The 22874-nt window shown below is 35.9% G+C and overlaps 2 protein-coding genes across 2 annotated transcripts; both read left to right on the top strand.

Annotated features, from left to right (window-relative positions):
- Positions 1-1345: 1345 nt before the first annotated feature.
- Positions 1346-13528, top strand: LOC114354308 (multidrug resistance-associated protein 4). Its single transcript, XM_028306620.1, has 10 exons — positions 1346-1815; positions 6361-6606; positions 7080-7287; positions 8900-9125; positions 9512-9668; positions 10192-10441; positions 10855-11112; positions 11499-11666; positions 12504-12641; positions 13340-13528. Exons 1-10 carry the CDS (start codon positions 1742-1744, stop codon positions 13526-13528), a joined length of 1914 nt encoding a protein of 637 aa, XP_028162421.1. The 5' UTR covers positions 1346-1741.
- A 4535-nt stretch (positions 13529-18063) lies between these two features.
- Positions 18064-19963, top strand: LOC114354327 (uncharacterized). Its single transcript, XM_028306648.1, has 2 exons — positions 18064-18684; positions 18932-19963. Exon 2 carries the CDS (start codon positions 18950-18952, stop codon positions 19937-19939), a length of 990 nt encoding a protein of 329 aa, XP_028162449.1. The 5' UTR covers positions 18064-18684; positions 18932-18949; the 3' UTR covers positions 19940-19963.
- The last annotated feature ends 2911 nt before the right edge of the window (positions 19964-22874 follow it).

The following is a 22874-nucleotide window of genomic DNA, read 5'->3' as shown; positions in this document are numbered from 1 at the left end:
ACTAAGGATGGCGCTCTCGGTCGACAGTCCAGGCTTAAACCCGAATTGAGCATTATGTGATTTTAAATATTTATCTAGTAGAGAGTCAAGCACACTGTCAAGGACCTTTGCCGTGATTGTAGCTAGAGAGATCGGTCGGGTATTAGCATGGTCTATCATACAAGGTAGGTATTAAAGTGCTACAGTTCTGGGGACGTTTTGTCCCATTGTTCTTTAAGCTTTGTTTTTAAATGAGAAGGTTTTTTATTAGTTTACGAAAAGACGTTTTTTTATTCATTTCTTGTATGTTGACTATTGTGTAAGTCTAAGTAAGAGTACCTAGGCATATTTTTCAATCAAAATCCTCATTGGTGTAAATATATATTTTTTCTGATTCTGAATAATATTAGGAACGTAAAAAAAATTTAACTAATGTCCGTATTGTTCCAAATTCAATAAATTCATTAAAATATTGAATACATTTATTTTTATTTCCAACCCATTCTTTAATAGGTACGTGCTTAGCTAGGAAAATAACATAGATAAAATTGGTGTTTAGCTAAACAATTATATTTAAATTTTAGTTTTCAAGTAATTTTAATTTAATGTATTACTATAAAATATATTTCGTCATCACCATTAACATAAGATCATTACCATTTTAATAAAATCATTACCATTAGGAAAACGTCATTACCATTTTGTGAAAAAATATTTGGACGCTTGTTACTTCTAAAATCACGATTGAATCTAAGGGCCTCACACTGATCTAAAAAGCTTATTGCTTAACCTTTCAGTTTAAGCTAGTTTGCACGCATCCCTGTTAAGTTTTTCAAAAAACGTAAAATAAATCCCGCGGAATAAAATCGGCGGATCTACCCTCGCGCTAAGTTTGCCGGTCCGTGGAATGCGCGTCCCCTCCCCCAACCGCGATTAAACGCAATTAGTGATTAAATGCAATTAATGTGTCTTATTTTACGCAAATACACAATTTTTATCAATAATAATAAATAAAAAATATTTTAAATATAGTTTGTTAAAGTTAAAGACGCTTTTCTTCGAGTGACGTCATATCGCCAGCGGCAAACTTATCGCGAACGGATAGTAGTGTTGTGTCTCCATGAATGAGTCAGCATTTGCTGAAAAGGGAACGAGCTAGGTAAGAAGAGAGCCACACATACGCTACACAACGCACACAGTAAAGTATCGTTTTATATAGTTTTATCTACAACGACTACAACACAGTGTACCGAGCCATAGGCCGGCGAGCTATAACAGTTATTTGCCAGTTCAGTCTGTCGTCGGCACCAGTCGGCACCGATCGGAATTCACTGCTCGACGCTCGCGTTTGCTCCGTCTGTGTTCTACTTTACTGTGATACAGATAATATCCTTAAAACATTCATAGAATACTTAAATTATACCAGTGACCATAGTTATATGTTCTTATAATACACACCTGTGAAATAATACTAAAAGCTACTAGATAGTATACATTTTTTAAAAGAGAAAAAAACATCGAAGAACTCAAATACAAAAGTACCTAATTTATTATGCAATCCGGCGCTCAACACAGATAAATCTGTTCAGATGAAATGTTAAAATTGAAACTAATTGGTGGAACTCATCGATCTTGTCAAAATCAAGAGTGAATTTTTATTGGTAAATTAAAGTGACTGACTTGTGAAAACGCACTTGTTTTACGGAAAGTTTAAAAGCCGAACTTAATTTTAGTCGTCAATGAGTGAAAGTTATTGCCTGCAATGGATTCAAAAATCATATTGAAGGAAAAAAATCCACATGATAAGGCTAACATTGCATCCAAGATATTTTTAACGTAAGTATTTACCTATCTTTAGAATTTCATTATCTTATGTATCTCTAAACAATTTTTACTATTTAACTAGGGACTTAGCTTATACTTATGTAGTGTGGTTATGAACTTATCGCATATTGCGAATGTGATTGTGTTTATTTAAGATAACCTTGGTTGTACGTGCTTTTAAGTTGATGAGTACTACCTACTTACAAATAAACTTTTACCGTCGATCACTAATGGCAAAATTTATTCTCGATTGAATAGCAATACAAGTGGTATTTTATAGACTACAGCCTTAGATGGATAGTCTTCATACAAACGCTTCAAGAGTGAGGCAAAAATCTTATGTCATTAGTGTCAATTTTCTTGGGGAGTGTGGACAATGAAGGCGATTTCCCCGAAAGTAGGGAATTTTTTAATGCGTTTTTAATTATTTTATAATAATTAACAAAAACAAAACGCATCATTTACTTACTCATTTATTGAAATCAAAGTACCTACGTAATTACAATAAGATAAATTGACTTAAGTCTCGATTTCATAAAAAAGGAATTTTTCATAAAAAACAATTGGGAAATAAATTTTCTTGTTACTGGTATCATTCCCGTATTTAATTTTTGAAAGCCAAATTCAAGCAAAATACGCGTCGAATCGTAGTACTCGTAGGTGGCTCAAAATCACCCAAGGTTGCGAATTTCAAAATCGGTTTTATGACAAAAAAAATTGCAAACTATAATGATGACTATTAGTTTATACTGTTGCTTAATTTGTATATTTTTAAACCTTGACAGGGCAGCGCACAGAATTCTTTATTTTTTTAGTAATATTGCTTAGTAGTAAATATGAAATGTAACACTGGTCACTTTCTTTCGTTTTTCTGATGTATTTATTAGACACCCTTTCAAAGCACAGACCGTCATAATTAATTAAAATTCGTCGGACGTGTTTACCAATTTTTCACTTTAACAGTTCATGTGACGTTTGCGAGTGAGCCGTTCCGGCTCACTAAAAGTTGTCTCACCTTTCGTGCACTATCTACTAGGCTTTATTAATCTAATGCTCCTAATTTTTAAGTGAGCCCTATGACAACAAAATTCATATTATGTGTTACCATAGGGGTCACTTAAAAATTAGGGATTGATGGTGAAAACGGGCATAAGACTACAGCACATTAAGGTTAATACTGTAGATCGAATCTTATCTTGTGGTAATAGATGCTATTTACAACATAAATATAAGTAATTATTATAAATAGTCCGATGTGCTTTTTGGGACTAAGTACGCGTACACACAGTCGCCATCACATGCAGGGCCGGATTAACCATCTCGGGGCCCCTAGGCACAGCTCCTTTTGGGCCCCCCTTTTTTTTGTCGCGGAGGATATGATTTGCGCACCGTCACCATTGCCGGGGGACAGGGTGGTGTGTGGGACTCCCGGCGCCCATAGGAAACTGCTCGTGTATATTTTGTAGTGCCTGTTTGTAAATCTGTGACTCCAAACTATACACGAATTTTGCGTACTGATCGTGTATAGTTTGGAGGAGCTTAGTAAAAAAAATCATTTCCAAACTATACTCGATTAGTTTCTACTACACCACTGTACACTTGATTAGAGTGTGTTTAGTTGATATTGATTTAGTAAAATTCAGTAAAATATGGAACTATATTTAAAATTACATTTATTTGATATTATTACATAAAATATTATTATTTTACTGAATCTATAATAAATCTAGATTTTTAAAACTATTGTAAGTGGTTTTTGAAATTAAATTGATTAGGTAGATTTCAAATTAAATAACAATTTAATTAAAATGAGAGAGAGTGAGATAAGAAAGTTCAACGTGCATTAAATACAATATTATGCGAGACTTTAAATGCTAGGTTTGTATTGTCGGCCGTTTGTTCGAAAGTGTAGTGGTTCGAAACGGACTTACTATTCCGGAGGTAGCGGGTTCGATTCCCGCACAGTACAAACATTTGTATGCATGAACATATTTGTTTGTATTGGACTGGGTGTTTTCTATGTACATAATAAATAAGTATGTATTTACAAAAAAAATGTATTTAAGTAATGTTTATATCCGTTGTCTAGTACCCATAGTACAAGCTTTGCTTAGTTTGGGACTAGAAGCGCAGTCAGTGAGGCTTTTTAGCCTCTGAAGGGCGTCAACCGTCGACCTGTCATGTAAACCAAAGCAGTAATGCCAACGTCACGAAAATTAATTAGGTTCCACAATATCGAAATCAGTAGCGGCGTAAGGGGGGGGCGGTGGGGGCGGTCCGCCCCGGGTGCCAAGCATCAGGGGGTGACAAGTCGCTCGCAAGATTAGTACTCACTGGCGCATCTGCATGGCAAGGACGGTCGTGATGTCATGACAGGGGGGTGCCATTCTGGGGTGCCTTAGGCTATAATTGGGGGGGGGGGGGGTGCCGCCCCGGGTGCCAACCTATGCTACGCCGCCACTGATCGAAATATGACGATTGAATGTGTAAACCAAAATAAGGCGAAGTTTTGAGGTGGTTTGAGTTTTGTTGCATAAAAATAATCTTTAACATTTTTTTTTTTTTCATTTTTTTATCGGGAGTGCTGGGCCCCTGGTCATAGTGGGCCCCTGGCCATAGTGGGCCCCTAGGCACTGGCCTAAAGTGCCTTATGGATAATACGGCACTGATCACATGACTTACTTGACTTGACTTATGGTCCTATGTCCCCTAGATGGGGCAGAGGGCGTCCACAACAGTCCTCCATCGCGTTCGGTCTTGAGCTATGTGTTTGATCTCGCTCCAAGTCTTGCCAATCTTCTTCGCCTCGTCTGCCACAGCGCGCGCCGCCAAGTTTGCTTGGGGCTTTGTCGCCATCACATGAGGACTAAATATGTAATTGCATAAAATAGTGACTATATGTAGGTATTATAGTATTATATTATCTGTGCAAAAGGTCAACATTATTGTTATTATCTTTGTGAGATTAATGTTTCTATTATTGTTAGTAATACCATATTAACGTAGTGATTGCATTAAACTTATAATATTCATAGTTAAGTAGGTATTTAGGTCCTAGGTACTAGCTGCATAAAAAATAATAAAAATCCCACAGTAAGGTAGGTAGGACCTATTTGAAAACAATTCAAATGCCAAATCTTGGTCTAAAAATAGAAAATTTTTCACATTTTAATTCCTGTTCCAATCTAAGCCTACTTAATTTAATCACAAACTTATGTTACGGCCCGCACTATAATAAAAGGCAATGATGGCCAGTTTTCTCGAGGATCAATATACTTAATACACCTAGGTACCTGATTGGTTTACTCACATTACCACAATCGGTCGGAACAGAACAGACATAACACGCGCATATTTCGCCTAGAAGACAAGGCCCCCTTTTTGTAAAGGCTTTTTACACTTTCAGATTTTATATGGTTTGTACCTATCATTGACCAGTTACTTACATCAATAAAGTTTCGATTTAAAAATTTCGCGTGACGCATATTCAGCAAGGGAACACTTACGGTAACTTGAATTCTGCAAGTCACGGTGACAATATAAATATTTGCGAGCTCATTCGAATATCCTTTAGGTCTATCACATATTTTATTTCTATGAATAAAGCATACCTACGACTGTATTTTTACACCGACACTCTTCAGACAAAAATGATATACTAGCGTGGAGACGACAATACTATGAACAATAATAAAATAACAACCGAAAAGATGTTATTAATATTAATTCATAATATTAAATTATATGTATAATTGTATAAGGTGTTATGAAGTTATGCATTGTTATGAAACTACATACCTAAATAAATATCGCTGCCAAGGAAAATAATTAATGTTCTGACGAATTTGCCGGTGCTGCGCTGCTAGTTATGCCGTAAGAAAGAAACAAAATTCGAAAAAAAGATTTAGGTACATAGGTATAGGTACAACATGGTCAAACTAAAATTAACCATTAGGTAATAACCCGATAATTACGGCCGTCAATTTACCTGCAGGGGGCGCTGGGCATTTATGGATCAAGGGGTCCAATTCCCCTAAAAAGCGGAAATTCCAAAGTTTAAAACTTTTCAGCGATTTACTAAAAAAGGGGTTTGCCGATATAAGTACGTTTTCGGTAACTTTAGGCCTACCTATTAAAGCATCGTTGCAGCTGTTACCAGTGGTGATTTGAACAATACATAAATTGGTAGGCATTTCAACGTAGGCTAGTTGATTAACACGGAAACTATCAAAAAGTCCACTGCACATCAAACTATAACATTTTGGTTGCTAACTCGCTTTTATTACAACTTGCCGAAGTGTTTATTAGCTCCAAAACGTGGCTTCTCACTATAAGCCTCATAAAATTAAATAAGCTTGAGCTTAATTTATTATGCACAGCGTGCTATGGATGCATCGAATAAGAAATGGATCCGTAAAGGAACTAAGTATTACTTTTCTCTATGAACTAAAGTCGCTGACATAGCTTCTTTATATGCTGTCGTCTGTACAAATAGGTGTGTAATATATAACGTGTATTTGACAACAAGATGCCAACTGCTCATGTTCTTTGTTTCAGATGGAGTTTCAGCTTGTTCAAAAGAGGCTACAAACAAGCAATCACCCTTGAGGATCTCTGGCAGGCTCGTGAGGGCGACCACTCCGGCGCCCTCGGCGACAGACTCGAGGAGGCCTGGGAGTATGAGCTCGACAACGCCCGGCGGAATGGCGGCAAACCGTCCCTCTCACGGGCCATCGTTAGGTCCTTCTGGGTAGAGTACATGCTCTGCGGACTTGGCGTTGGTTTACTTTTTATCGTGTTATGGTGAGTGATATGATAAGACATATTATTTCGATCTTTGAAATAATATCTGCTCTGAGTTTGAATGATTTAGCTATCTTTTTGAATTTGTGATCGATTGGAGTCTAGCAAATTGAATATGAAACCGCTCTACGATCGTGCAGAGACGGGGCGCGGCCGCGGCACTCCAAGTCTGCCTAGTCATTTTGCGGTCTATGTAACTACCCTAACCGTGTTTCAACGTAAAAAAGTTTTAGCACAGTTGTAAATTAATGAGAAAATTGTGTAGTTTTTATATGAATTGCACTTGCTACGTAGATGATCTATAATTTGTTTAAATAACGAAAAATTAAGGAGATGCGATCATCATTTAAGTTTAGTAGTATGTAGTAGGTATTTAATATGCCTATTTTCCTTAATGCGGCTAGTACCGTTATCTGGTAGTGTCTTCTAGCTAAAATTGAAACTGAACTAAAGGAAGTAAAACTTTGTTTCAGGCCTTTGATACCATACACGTTAGCTTTATTCATAGCATATTTCGCCGGGGAAAAGAATGCGGAAACTTATAAACAAGCACATATTTTGAATTTTTCTATGAATTTACTGAGTATAGTTACCGCCATAATGATGAACCACATGACATTGGCTCAGGCATGCATTGGAATGAAGGTTCGAATAGCATGTTGCTCAATCATGTATAGAAAGGTACGTGCAATGATTTATTTAATTTATACAGGCAGGACCCGATAGCCTAATCCAACTTTCTAAAAAAAATATATCCGTCTGGTTTGGACGGGTTATTCCCAAAGGTCCACGACTCTATTATGTTAGTGTCATGGACCCATTGGCAATTAAAGTATGATTTAATTGCCAACGGGTAGGACATGACATCAAAAATAAAAAAGCTTTTTTGATGAAAAATTTAAAATTTCATGCACCCGGTGGGAAATAAGAATAATAGAGTCGTGGACCTTTAAAAATAACCCGTTTGGAGGTTTGGACAACCCTGTATTTACTATATTTAAATATTAAGTTAGGTAGTAAGGGAGATAATTAGGAAAAATAATTAATATAATTTACAATTATACTAATTTATATCTGCTTATCTGCCTCTATAAATCATCGATTCGTGAAACGCGCGCGCGCCGCCCTTCGGCTCACTCAAAGTTGACCGTACTGCGATATCTCTGCTAGCCGTTAATGAGTGAAAGATGATGAATGAGCGATAGTTTATTATGACAATTGACCTATAAAAGCTGTAAGTGTTGTTTACATACTATACCTATTAGTAGGTAAAAGTGAAGGCTAGTAAGAGGTCGGTTAGTTATCGTATAATAATGACATCACTGGACTTCTCATGTGCAATAGAACAGAATAAATAAGTAGTTTACATTATTATGAATAGAAGTGTATGTTTCTTTCATTAAATAAATAAACTGTAGGTTAACTTTTACTTAATTAAAAAAGCTCATAAGTACTATAAATCAATGAATTACTCACGATTGATTAACCTTGATTGTTTATAGAATTGGAATTGTATCGTTTGTAATGTGGTTAATGGTATTTGGTAGTTACCTTTACCATTCTTTATATGGGGTCGATGGGGTTCCGTGAGTTATTAATAACCACTTCCTCTAATTAAAATACGTGTATGTATCGATTCTGAGTCTATTAAACAGAGTGAAAACCACACACACTCCAAAAAATAGGACAACCAAAGCAAAGGTCTATTAATCAATTAACAAAATAAGTCTATTCGCCATTAGTAAATTAAAATATAAAGAAGTTTTAGGGTAATAAGTAATTTAATACGGTCTACGTTGCAAGAAAGTTGAAGTATTTTTTATTTTTTTAATAATAGCGACGGGGTATACTCGTACAAACACACATTTTAAAAATGTATGTAACAAAGTAAATCTAAAATCTTAATGCAAGTCATAATGAGTCTTATATGAAACACACACAGACATTCATTTATTTAGAATAGGTTTAAGACAATCGCGATTGGCGCCGTTAGTAGCGCCGTAGCAGTTTTAATTTCATTTCTCACCATGACATTCATGAGTTGGTAAGACAGTAGGAAAGTTGGTATAGTATAAAACATAATTATTAGGTACACACACAGGGTAAGCTGGTTTGCCGAGTGTATACAGGATCCTTTGGACAATAAAAAGATATAGCACTGATAAATAACGCTTAAACTCTACTATTACTATAGGGCTGACTTGCCTTTCTTCAAAATTTATCAGTCTCAAAATAACTTAAACTATGGGAATCAAAACCAACCACCCTACATAATGATTTATTGATTTTGTAGATACTGAAGCTCGATCGCGTTGGAATGAGTAAAACAGAGCCGGGCCAAGTTATAAACTTGATGTCGAATGACGTAAACAGGTTTGACCTGGTGTGCCAGTTTCTGAACTACCTATGGGTGATGCCCATCGTGGTGCCCGTGGTGTCTTATCTGGTCTGGCAGCACGTCTCCTACGCCACCTTCGCTGCTCTGTTGGTCATATTTTTGCAGACCGTGTTGATTCAAGGTATTTATTGTAATCGTCGAAAGTTAATTTTGAAATGAATACTTTCTTATATTGAACTTCTTTAATACTAAATTATAAATTAATCGAGTCTTGGGTGTTAATCAAATCTTATTCGTAGGTACCTACCTAATATGATTGCCAAATTGGCGCGGATTTTTATTGCAGATATTAAAGTAATGCTCTGTAATGGTGCCCATTAACAAATTACCAATATCTAATTTAATTCGTGATAAAATTGATAAATAGAGCCATCGATATCATGTCTAATTTATAAAATCATAATGACTAAGGGTTTATTAAACAGTTTCGATAACTTAAACGGAACTTCTGTTTCATTGATAAATTGGCAATTCATTTGTAGTCATGAATTTTTGGTGATGTTTTAGCTTACCTCAGCAATCGTCAAGGAGTTCTGCGAGGGAAGATAGCAAAACGTACAGATGAGAGGGTCAGAGTGATGACAGAATTAATTAACGGAGTGCAGGTCATTAAGATGTACGCCTGGGAGAAACCTTTCGAGAAACTGGTCGACACTTTGAGGAAGTAAGGCTTCATTTTAATTATTGGTTTTAAAAGTAATGGAAAGTACTTATCTTAATTGCTTGATTGGCAATATTTATATTTTAGTCTGCCATTAATGAATTATTTTACCAGCTAGTTGTGAATACCCACGTAAATATTATTGGGCACTAATGAGAAAATAATAATTAATACCTTATTAGGTTTTTCTGTGACGTCAGGTTATAATATAAATGAAGTCATAGAACAGATTTGCTCCGTGAATTATTATGCCACAATTCAATAATGTTATCTATTTGAAATATGCGAGCGACTTTACATCCCCTACCTATTTCGAACATACTGATAAAAATAATTGATAAATTACCATTCAACCACCTGGTTCCCACTGGTAAACCCTTCGATTTATTTTACAAGTAAAAGGGTGTCTACCTACTCTCTGTCTCCCTATGCGCCATACGTCACGCACCATGTAGATATTTTTTTTTTTAAATTAGTTAAGATGATGTTATTTTCTGGATTCTGAGACTAGTTTTTATTCTTACAGGCTCGAAATTAAGTTCATACGTCGCACGTCAATGATCAAAGGGTTCTCTACGGCTCTCATGGTGTTCACGGAGAGATTCATCTTGTTCGCGACCATAGTAACCTTTGTGGTGATGGGTGGAGAAATCAGATCGGGAATTGCGTTTTCTTTGATCCAGTATTTCAATCTGTTGCAATTAGCTTGCAATATTTTCTTCCCCATGGCTCTTTCGTTCCTCGCTGAAACTAAAGTGTCCATCAGACGACTGGAGGTAACAACTTTTTAGTTCCTATTATTAGGCTGTTTGTTTTATAAGTTCAAGTTGTTTACTGTAATAAAATAGTAAACAGACTTTTCATTAGCCGTTTGTTTTGTTATTGTGGTTTTATAATAACACACTTGTTGCGATTTTATTGAGTTATTTACATTTTGTTTTTCAAACTTAATGAATCATAGCATTCATAACTCGCAATATTATTATGTTAAAATGTTTGCGCTATATTTACGAGTAGGCTAATTAATTAAAATCTTAAAAACACTTTCCAATCCAACAGCTCAGTAAAATGCATGTTTGATAATATTTGTCATGTAATGACGTTGTATGCGATATCTTCATAATAATTGTTTCCTCGTACCACACGAGTTAATGATTTACAAGGAATTGAATCAGTTATTTCCTTGCAGGAGTTCCTATCATTAGAAGAAATAAACGATGGCAAAGAGAAGGAAGCGGAGAAGACCAGATTGAGTCTCTTGAATGGTACAGACAGTAAATTGGATAAAGCTAATCAAAAGGAGAGGATGAAGCCAACCGCCTTGGTGCTGTCTGGAGTTAGTGCGAGCTGGCAGCCCGAACCCATCGTCTATACTTTGAGAAACATCTCGCTGACAGTACCACCTGGGGAATTCATCGGAATTGTTGGTCTCGTTGGCTCAGGGAAGGTAGGAGAATATTTTTTAACAAGATTATTTTGAAACTGTGTTTAAAGCCAAATACTTTCAATACTTTATTTCGTTTCGCGAATGGGTATAAATTAATTTGTAAGTAATTTTACTAAAACGTTAGCCGATAATGTTCGCCAATTTAACCACCATAACGACAACCATCAATAAACAATGTAGAGCTAATTTAATGCAAATTATTTGTGACCATTTATTGTTTTTGATTTCATGGTTGTTCTTGTTAGTTATTTAGGTACTCGCAACTTAGCATTTTATGGTAAGATGTTGACCCCATACTGCCACACATCAAGATGGTGCGGTCTACGACCTGATAATGGTTAACTATTTTTATTTTGCTTGATACTTATATATTTTTTATTTTAAAGTCGTCGCTGCTGCAACTACTCCTGGGCGAACTACCACCATCAGAAGGGTCATTATCTCTCGGTGGCTCCCGCATATCCTACGCCAGCCAGGAGCCGTGGCTCTTCGTAGCTACAGTCCGCCAGAACATTCTCTTCGGCCTGCCTTATGATCCCGTGCGATACAAGAAGGTAGGCATCTACTTTTAATGTTAACAAACTCATGTTCCTAAGTATTACCACAGGTATTAGGTATTCGAAAAGTTATATAATAACACTAGCTTTCCGCCCGCGGCTTCGCCCGCGTGGAATTTTGTCTGTCACAGAAAAACTTTATCGCGCGCGTCCCTGTTTCAAAAACCGGGATAAAAACTATCCTATGTTCTTTCCCGGGACTCAAACTATCTCTATGCCAAATTTCATCAAAATCGGTTGCGAGGTTTAAGCGGGAAAGCGTAACAGACAGACAGACAGACAGACAGACAGACAGACAGACAGAGTTACTTTCGCATTTATAATATTAGTTGGGATGTGTGTATTTATAGGTATAAATATGTATGACACTTGAAAATCAATTGTCTCGATCCGTGTAATGTATGATAAATACTTGCTTCTGTAGTGGACAAAGCGCTTAGGTAATGTAATGTACTCACCCATTCTTGGAGCAGTCTTTGTATACATGAAATATGAACGAATGCCTTTTGTTTCTTGGCTACCTTCTTGGAAATGGTAACCCCCGACATAACGCTAAAATTAAAAAATAAAATTAAAGAGCACTTATTAACTTTTACTCCTACCTATTTTTTAAAAAACTTTATTGCACATAATACAGGGTGCAAAAGGCGATATGCCGTATGGCCATATATTATCATTCAACCTTTGGTATAAATACAGAATACCTACATAAGTATTTAACTTCTTAAGTTGTTATTCAACAAAAAAAAAATACTGCCGGGAGATGAAGCGCCAGATGACGTTCGGGAATGATTTTGTTTACGAAACGACTTTAAAACTTATTTTTGGCATTAGGTGGTGACCGCGTGTGCCCTTTTGAGAGACTTTGAGCAACTTCCAAATGGAGACGCGACGCTGGTTGGCGAGAGAGGCGCCAGTCTTAGTGGTGGCCAGAGGGCTCGAGTTGGCCTCGCAAGAGCATGCTACAGAGAGGTAATTGAAATTCTGTAACTAATTTATGAAACTATTGTACAGCTACGACGCGACGGCACGCTGAATCAATTTAAACACTGGCATCTTTAATAAATGAGATGCAATGTAGAGTCTGTATAACTTTACATAACAATGGGGCCGATTCCTGTAGCTATATATTATTTGTAATTATACTGAGCTGTTGTAGTTTATTTTATAAGTGATAAAAACGAACCTATGACAACATTCATAATGTTCTTTATATTGAAAGGAATTAAACCTATTTGACCATCTGCGTACAAAGGGCTGTCTGCAGTGAAGAACACATTAATGTTTATTTTTTCTTATCGCGTATAGCGGGATGACCTGAATTACTCATTGTTACTCTCATTACAATATGCTACGTCCTCATTAAAACTGGTAACAAAAGTTACATTAAGCAGGGACACCTTATGTTGTTGTAGTAAATACGATTTTACTTCAATTGTAAGTCGTATGAATTCGTATGTGATGAGCGGTCGTCTGTAAATACCTACTACTCAATGATCTGATAATTTAGGTACCTATATTCTAAGTTTATCTATTCTATGTTGTGCATATTATGCACTTAGTAAAAAACAATAATTAATGTACCTAATTACGGTAGTATCTTTTGCTTCCAACTTGTTTAATAGAATTCAATTCCTAGGCCTCGTTACTTGACAGTTTTGTTTTTTTAGGCGGACATTTACTTATTGGACGACCCGCTATCTGCCGTGGACACGCACGTGGGCAAAGAGCTGGTAGCCAAGTGTGTGATGGGCCTGCTCCGACACTCCACGCGAATCCTCGTCACTCATCAGCTGCATCATCTCAAAGCAGCTGACAGAGTCGTCATACTTCGCAATGTAAGTCCTAAAAAAGCATAACGTTTTGAAATTCATATCACTAGACACTTCCGACTGATAAGGGACCGATAAGTTCTCCTAGAGTCGCTGGGATGACTTTATATGGAGAGACGTAATATAAATGTTAAGAACAAGTTTACAGGTAGCATATCAAGTAGTCTAGGTTAAAATAAAATTAGTAAAATTGATAATGTCTGTCTGCTAAGTCGGGTTAGTAGTAGACTATTCACATGTACAGGGTGTCCCAAAAACAATGGATAACCCTGTAACCATCGATAGGCCTCGCCATGGTCTCCCTAACGTCCAATTTTGACCCCAGTAAAAATATCACCGTTTTCAAGATTTTTGAGTTTTTGTTAATTTTTAGAAAATTGCCACTTGCGATTACTTTTTCTCATGCCATTTCTACAAATGAGGATACTTTTCAATTTAGTTTTTTTCCTTATCACAAGGGATAGTTGGCTATCAAAAGAAATGATTAAAGTTCAACAAACTAGTTTAAAAGTATGAAAATTTTAAGAAATTGCAGAGAAGAAGGAAAAATTAATTCATTGTCTTGCACTTTTGATCAGCCGTCGTGTAAAAAAATGTAGGAAGACCATCGTGCCCATTACCTTAAAAACTTCCTTGGTTAATTGAGATTCTAAAAAGGTATCACAAGCCTATGTATTCTGTATTATTTTTATCTTATGGCTACTTGAATAGCAACTAGTATGAAAACTGCAAAAATGAGTTTTTCTCGTAATAGTTAAACTAGGACTGCATAGTGGCATTAAATACAAATGGATAATTTTTAGCGTAGGAATTTTAATAAAGCAACATTTTATCATCATCATCATCATTTCAGCCATAGGACGTCCCCTGCTGAACATAGGCCTGTACCCCAATGATTTTCATAATGACCGCTTGGTAGCGGCCTGCACCCAGCACCTTCCTGCTTACCTTTTTGAGGTCGTCGGTCCACTTTGTAGGTGGACGTCCTACGATGCGCTTTCCGGTACGTAGCCTCCACTTGAACCCTGTTGCCCCATTGGCCGTCCGTTCTGCGTTTTTGTGATTACTTAATTTTTGTTTTAAACCTTATAAATGTGCCTATAGACAGATACCCGTGATAATACACGGCTCGGAAACGTGGATTTTTTGGACAGCGTGCTATGGAAGGGGCTATGCTCGGGTTTCTTCACGAAACCGTATCAGAAATTAGGAGATCCGTAAACGAACTAAAGTCGCTGACATAGCTCGACGGATCAGCAAGCTGAAGTGGCAATGGGCAGGGCACAGTAGTTTGCAGAACTGAGGCAGCAGGGTTAAAGTGGAGGCTACGTACCGGAAAGCGCATCGTAGGACGTCCACCTACAAAGTGGACCGACGACCTCATAAAGGTAAGCAGGAAGGTGCTGGGTGCAGGCCGCTACCAAGCGGTCATTATGAAAATCATTGGGGTACAGGCCTATGTTCAGCAGTGGACGTCCTATGGCTGAAATGATGATGATGATGATGATAAAATGTTGCTTTATTAAAATTCCTACGCTAAAAATTATCCATTTGTATTTAATGCCACTATGCAGTCCTAGTTTAACTATTACGAGAAAAACTCATTTTTGCAGTTTTCATACTAGTTGCTATTCAAGTAGCCATAAGATAAAAATAATACAGAATACATAGGCTTGTGATACCTTTTTAGAATCTCAATTAACCAAGGAAGTTTTTAAGGTAATGGGCACGATGGTCTTCCTACATTTTTTTTACACGACGGCTGATCAAAAGTGCAAGACAATGAATTAATTTTTCCTTCTTCTCTGCAATTTCTTAAAATTTTCATACTTTTAAACTAGTTTGTTGAACTTTAATCTTTTCTTTTGATAGCCTAACTATCCCTTTTGATAAGGAAAAAAACTAGATTGAAAAGTATCCTCATTTGTAGAAATGGCATGAGAAAAAGTAATCGCAGGTGGCAATTTTCTAAAAATGCACAAAAACTCAAAAATCTTGAAAACGGTGATATTTTTACTGGGGTCAAAATTGGACGTTAGGGAGACCATGGCGAGGCCTATTGATGGTTACAGGGTTATCCATTGTTTTTGGGACACCCTGTATAATATAATGAGAATGTCCTAAATCCACTATTAGGTCTACCAAGCAAATCTTTGAGTAAGCATGGCTCTACCAAGCAAATATTCGCTTTGTGTTAATTTCTACGATAACGAAAACGACCACAGATGCACTTGTTGATGCAATTTTGCAGATGTGTCCAATGTTTGTGATAATAACTGTCGAGTGGTGAGTCAATGTGGCAATAAAATATAATTTTACGTAATAACAGCGAATCCTGGACATCATCATCATTTCTCTGAGCGACCTTAAACGAATGATTTTGAATTTGAATTAGTATAGTTAGTAGTTACCTAGGTTTTTCAGAAAGCATTTGATAATGACTTCTCTGTGTCACCTTGTGTGACGGAATGTACATATAGATGACCCACGCTGAACTGTCCCACCAAACTCAATGACAGGGGGGCGCTACCATCGTTCAACTATATGGTTTCCAACATGGCAAAAATCTGAACCAGCGATCCGGTATTGACGGTGGCGCCCCACTGTCAATGTCATCGACAGGACAGTCCAGTATTTTGGAACTATACTTATGAAAGTATAGTCGGTACGAATAGAGAATAAGAGCTCTACATTTATTATCCTTGATATTAAACTGTCAGATAACTCTAACTCTACCTACATGCTTTAAATTTAAATTAAATATAAATATTATGAGGCCTATGTTCAGCAGTGGACGTCCTGTGGCTGAAATGATGATGATGATGATGAAATATTATGTAGGTACGAAAGATGAAATCAACAATAGAATTTTATATTAGTCAACCACTAATTTGCATGCATCTCTCGTCTTTTCTATTGGTGCGAAGTCTAGGTACCTGCATAAGATATTTTGAAAAGAATAATGGATGTTTTAAAAACATTTAACTCAATATCCGTAGCAAATTATGAATTAATTTACAGCTTTTGCCAAATGCACTGCAACAATACAATAGGAACATGTCGAACGATGGCACATCATAATAATATTGTGGCACCTGCACCTTTTACATTTTGTAATAAGTAAGGTGTGATTTTGCAACTGCAACAAAGATTTGTGGATAATACCAAATATTTAGATTGTACTAAGTATACGTATTAGATACTAGCGGCCGCCCGCGACTTCGTACGCGTGGATCCCGTTTTACCCCCTTCATCTATCTTACGCGGTTTAGATTTTTTCATACAATTTTTTTCCCGCTAACTCCCGTTCCGGTGGGAATTTTGCAATATCCTGTTGTAACTAAGCTTTATGTTTACTAAGGTACCTGCATGCCAAATTTCAAGCGTCTATATTACGCGGTTTAGATTTTTTCATACAAATGTTTTTTCCCGGTAACTCCCGTTCCCGTGGGAATTTTGCAATATCCTGTTGTAACTAAGCTTTAAGTTTACTAAGGTACCTGCATGCCAAATTTCAAGCGTCCAACTTAAGCGGTTTAGATTTTTCATACAAAAGGATTTTCCCGCTAATTCCCATTCCCGTGGGAATTCTTAAGTATCCTATAACCTGCCCAGGAGTATGAAGAATAATTGTACCAAGTTTCGTTAAAATCCGTTGAGCAGTTTTTGTTTCTATAAGGAACATACAGACAGACAGACAGACAAAAATNCCAGACGATAAAATATGAATTATGACTAAATATCAAACAAAGTTCAAGAAACAAAAAATAGGTTTATGTCATGTACAGAAACCAAAGCGTCTAACATTTTCTGAGACAATATTAAACCAAGTTCCTACTCCGTGTCTTTATTCAGACACCTTGATTCAGTCAGCTTCAGTATTATGACTGTGATGATTGAATTTTTATAATCATGCTAAGAAAAAATAACAAAATACTAATTCTCAATTTATACTTCATAGAAAGGGAAGAAAGACTCATTCATTATTATGAGTTTGTGGCAGCGTTATCAATTCGTAAAATAAAATCGCATTATTTTTTGGTATTATTAAAAAATGTCCTTAATCTAAACTAAAGGTTACAAGTAGTGGTAGTACTGGTAGGTACCTACATAATACATAGTTTATTTTATGTGGTTGATTCGTTCTTTGACTGACCAAAGTCCACTAGTCCGGTTGTTATTACAAGCGGCCCGATTTATTTTTTGATGCGTCAATAATTTTCTATTACATTGATTACAATGTAATTATTATTGTGTTAATATATTTATAAAGGCATAGTTATTATCGCTTTAACGCATAATAAGATACTTTGCTTGTCTAAAAGATTTAGCAAGATAAGAAATGATTCAATGTATTTCATGATGTCGCATCTCTTCATAAGAGAATTATAACGTTATAACATAAATAATTTATACGAACCAATTGTAAAACAGTACATGGAGTTAAAACTGACCTCTTTTTTTTTTTAGTAAATAAATAATAATAATGATGATGAAGCCTTACTTTGTAAGACTATCAATAGTATTATTAGCATTAATCATACATTGATTAGTAGGTGGGTCGATCAACTTTTTAACCGACATAAGCTTGTCCCGTCGATATCGCATTCAAAAACGACTAAATTAAGATAATTTAAAAATTATTTTTAAGTTCCATTCAATTAACAGTTCAGAAACCTTAATAATTAACATATGAAATCTAGATAATATTAAGAAATAAACATTAAAACTATGGTAACTCAGCATACGACTTCTTACCTTCCATACAAATTACAGCTGTCCCCAGAGCGAGGTGGCTATATGTAATTTCAAATGTTAGAAAAATTTTCCTTTAAAAGTATTCAAGTCTGCTAATAAATTGCTTATAAATTAAACAAGGTTTAGTTTGTACTTTGTAAAATATAAAAATATGTTATGATTTTAAAGAAAAAAGTCCCTAAAACTGTGTCCCGAATTCAGCCCATTTTGTAGTGTATGCAGAGTTACCGCGTAAAAAATAAACAAACATTATGCTACACGTCACAAATTTCTAATGAAGAACGGCGGTACAACCTTTGTACTTGGCCGCGCGGCGGCGAGCCTTTGATTCCATCCGCCGCGCGGCCAGTCCGCGACAAGCTATCGAGGAGTGCGCGTGTGTTTATTCAGTGTCGGCGGAGTTACCGGATTATTTCGATGAACAGGTAAATGTTTTTATATTTCTTTATCAGATTTTCAAGGTTTCTAAGGCTGATTTCCCATGGGTCAACTCAAAACGTTTGCAATATTAGGAAATTTTAATTTACAAGCTATTACGTAAAAAATGTCTGCTGAGTTACCTGTATACTGCGTTACCAAAAAGGTAACTCTAAAGACAATTTAGGTAACTCTTTAGACATTATACGATTTTCAAAGAGAAAGTGTCATAATAAATTTATTAATTACTTTCAGATTGTAAACTCACTAATAATGGCATTAACGGCGGCCGAAAAGCAGAAAAGGTACCGTGAAAAATTAAAAAAAAATCCCGAAAAATATGAGGAGGCGAAACGAAAGCACCGTGAACTTTATCATAAATCTAAAAGACTTGTCAAAGATTTAACGCCCAAAGAAAAGAGAAACGCTAATATTATCTGGAAACTACGCCAACGGGCATACCGCAAAAAACCGAAGTCTTTACAAAATGTTTTGAACGTCACACCTCCGAGTTCACCAGCTTCTAGTGTTCATATATTTGAGGGTCAGCAGACGCCACCTTTATCTCCTGCACCGGATTCACCACATGTTAGGGGAAGAAAGAAAGTTAGAAAAGATAGAAGCAAACTTTATAGGGAAAATGTTGTTATGAAAATAGAAATCGAGAAGTTAAAGAGAACTGTTGAAAAGTATAAGAAAAGAGCGCAACGAGTAAATTTAAATGAAAACGTTGAAGAGAACATACTGCATGATAAATACAAAATTTTGGCTTCAAGTATTAAACATAGATACCATGAGACGAAAGATCGTAAAGGAAAGACAATTTTGAAAAACATTTTGAATACGGAGCAAATAGAAGAGTCCAGAAGTAAGACACAATTATTTAAAGATGTTCTAGGAGTCAACAGAAAATACAACTCCAAAAAACAAAAAACTACCAACTCTGATTCGCTGAAAGAAAAAATACAGAACTTTTTTCTACGGGATGATATTACAAGAGCTACAGCAGGTAAGAAAGAAACAGTCACCAAACATGGAGAGAAAGTTCAAAAAAGATATCTTCTTGAAACACAACGTAATCTATATAACATTTTCAAGGCGGAAAATCCGGATCTTCCATGTTCTTACTATTACTTTACGAAAAATCGACCATTTTACGTCGTTAAACCATCCGTTGATGCAAGAGAAATGTGTTTGTGTAAAAAACACTCTAATTTCTCATATAAAGCTGAAGCTCTTAAACATTTACATCACATTTTTTGATTAATGATGAAAACTTAAGCAATATTATTCGAGATACAGTATGCAACGACCTTTCTAAAGATTGCATGTATGGTGATTGTAAGGAATGCAAAAATATGAAAATTCAATATAATGAACAAAATATTAATGGAACTATACAATACAATGAATGGATCAGGAAGAACGTAGAATATGAAAAGGATGGAAAACAATGCTAATCAATTAAGAATGTTAGAGAAGTAAAACAGGAAGAGACAGAAAAATTTGTTAGAAAGTTTGAGAAAGAATTGACACATTTTAAGAAACACGTTTTAACATAAAATCGCAATTTCACAATTTTCACCAGTGCTTGAATGGTCTTAAAGAAAATGAATGCCTGATCGTCGCTGATTTTAGTGAAAATTATGAGTCTAAATATTTCAAGGAAACTCAAGCGCATCATTTTAATTCAAGAAACCAAGTGTCCCTTCATACTGTAATGGTTTACACATGGGACGCAGACACAAAATATAAAGCAAACTCATTTTGCACAGTTTCGTCTTCAAACTGTAACCAACCTGCTGCCATCTGGGCACACTTAGAACCTATTTTGGATTGGATCAAAAGATAACATACTTCTGTTGATACTGTACATTTTTTCTCGGACGGCCCATCGACTCAGTATCGCCAGAAGCAAAATTTTTACTTCCTTTGCACGCGATACTTCGACTATGGATTTTCCGCAACCACCTGGTCATTTTTTGAGGCAGGGCATGGAAAAGGCCCTGCAGATGGAATTGGTGGGTATCTAAAACGCACAGCAGATAGTCTTGTTGCAATGGGACGGGATATACCAGATGCAACACAATTTTACGAGACTATGAAAGATACCAGCAAAATTATGATGTACTTGATTAATGCTCAAAAAATTCAACAGCATGAAGCAATTTTACCAAAGATCATTCCACGTTTAGTTGGAACAATGCAAGTCCATCAAATTTTTACGGAAACAAGAGGTAAATTGCACCACAGGATTCTCAGTTGTTTCTGCGATTCAGGAAAAAGGGGATTTTGTAACTGCTTTGATCCAAAAACCTTTAATGTACTCAGCAATGGCCCCGACAGTGACTTTTCATCAGATGACGATGTACCACTGGGCATCTTTGCAGCAGGTCGAGCTGACACACCACCTGCAGAAGATTTGCCATCATATGACAACGCTGTACTTTATGAAATACAGAACATCTCTCGTCTAAGTATCTACAAAGCGGTTTATGGATCCTCATCTGATGATGACGAAGTCGTGCACGATGAAGAAAACCTAGCTTCAATAAACAATAAAGAAAACATCATGCCCATGCATGTTAATGATATTTATGATGATCCACAGCCGTCAACAAGTACTATGGATGTCCCGAAGCAGGTGTCTGTTGGTGATTTTCTACATGTAAATGTTTATACAAGCGCAAATAAAAAGAAGGTTTATTCTTACGTTTGTAAAGCTTTGTCTGATATTGAAGAAGACGGTGAAGTTAAAGTGGTGTTCCTCCGAGTTGCGACTAAGGATGCAAAAAGATTTCGGCTAGATGAAACGGATATCAGCTACGTTAATTATGAAGACATTATAACTATCTTACCAACTCCTACAATTTTAAAAAGAGGACACCGAATTTACTACGAGTTTAAGACTGCAATCAATATTTTTGAAAAATAAGACTAATTTTGATCTCATTTCCTACTTGTTATTTGCATATTTTTTTTTCGTTACCAAAAAAAAAAGATTTGTTATTATTTTGCCATATAATATTATTATAAAGTATAATAGTTATGTTCAGAAATATATAGATTGTTAAATTGTTGTCTCCTGAGTTACCAAAACTGTCTCATGCGTTACGATTTGTCCCTAAATTTATGAGCCGTTTTTGTGAGGTAACAATATGTGATTGATTTTATTTTAATGATTATTTTATGGTAACAGTAAAAGATGATTAATTACTTTAATTTCAGAGTAAAGTGTGATTTTATTTTAAGTTTTTAAATAAGTACAGAGAAAATTAACAATATGTATGACTCGTTAGTAACTCAGCATACATATTCCTCATATTTTAAGGCCTAAGTTTTAAAATTATATACAAATGCTGTATGCCAAACTATTTGATTTTGCATGACTGAATAAATCTACCAAAATAAAAATTGAAGTCTTTTATTGTTTAAGAATTGCAGGGTAATTGTAAAGTAAAGACATCACTATTTGCATTTCTGAACTGTCATTGTCTATGATTGTGTTGTCTATGCCTGTATCGCATTTCGGAAGCCATTAAAACCACAAGTTGTCTTTTCTNAAAGTTGATCGACCCACAAAAGTATTCAAATCACACACTGGCAATAAAAAAACGTAACTCCACCGGCCTCGTCTTGATCCCGGACTTAAACTTTTTTGATTTATGACCGAAACTCTGTTTTGGATTCCGCACCAAAAGCTTGCAAGCTTGCAGTATTTTTGATGAGCCTCAAACAATTGCTCTTTGGGAAGTTTGGGAGGAATTTCGCATCAATTTTATACACTTAAAGATTGTCAGCTGAATACATTTTAGTAAACTGAAAAAGTTTCGTTGAGCTTGATAATTCAATTTGTATTTTTTTCAAAGAAAATAAATAAACACCAAAGCAAGCTATCAAAAATTGTATATGAAAGTTTTCTCAAAAAAGACAATATCAATGTCACACCTGTACATTCCACTGACCACGGGCTGGAAGTGGTAGTGTAGGCAGGTCTCCTACTAGGTGTACCGACGATCTGGTAAAGGTCGCGGGAAGAGCCTGGATGCGGGCAGCGCAGGACCGTGCATTGTGGAAAACCTTGGAGGAGGCCTTTGTCCAGCAGTGGACGTCATTTGGCTGAAACTAACCTGTACATTCAGGTTGGTATTCCGAAATTAAGTTCAGACTCAAGAACAGATTTTATTTTAAGATTGTC

This window comes from Ostrinia furnacalis, unplaced genomic scaffold (genome assembly GCF_004193835.3).
Source record: "Ostrinia furnacalis isolate ACB-3 unplaced genomic scaffold, ASM419383v2 OfSCF2039, whole genome shotgun sequence".
Lineage (NCBI taxonomy): Eukaryota > Metazoa > Arthropoda > Insecta > Lepidoptera > Crambidae > Ostrinia > Ostrinia furnacalis.
The sequence above is the reverse complement of the archived record's forward strand: the minus strand, read 5'-3'. Positions and strand labels throughout refer to the sequence as shown.

Excerpts from the sequence above, each read along its gene's own strand:
- LOC114354327 (XM_028306648.1), top strand. The coding sequence starts at position 18,950 with ATGGCATTAACGGCGGCCGAAAAGCAGAAAAGGTACCGTGAAAAATTA.
- LOC114354308 (XM_028306620.1), top strand. The coding sequence starts at position 1,742 with ATGGATTCAAAAATCATATTGAAGGAAAAAAATCCACATGATAAGGCT. Across the intron at positions 10,442-10,854 it reads TGTCCATCAGACGACTGGAG|GAGTTCCTATCATTAGAAGA; the intron begins GTAACAACTTTT and ends ATTTCCTTGCAG. Across the intron at positions 11,113-11,498 it reads GTCTCGTTGGCTCAGGGAAG|TCGTCGCTGCTGCAACTACT; the intron begins GTAGGAGAATAT and ends TTTATTTTAAAG.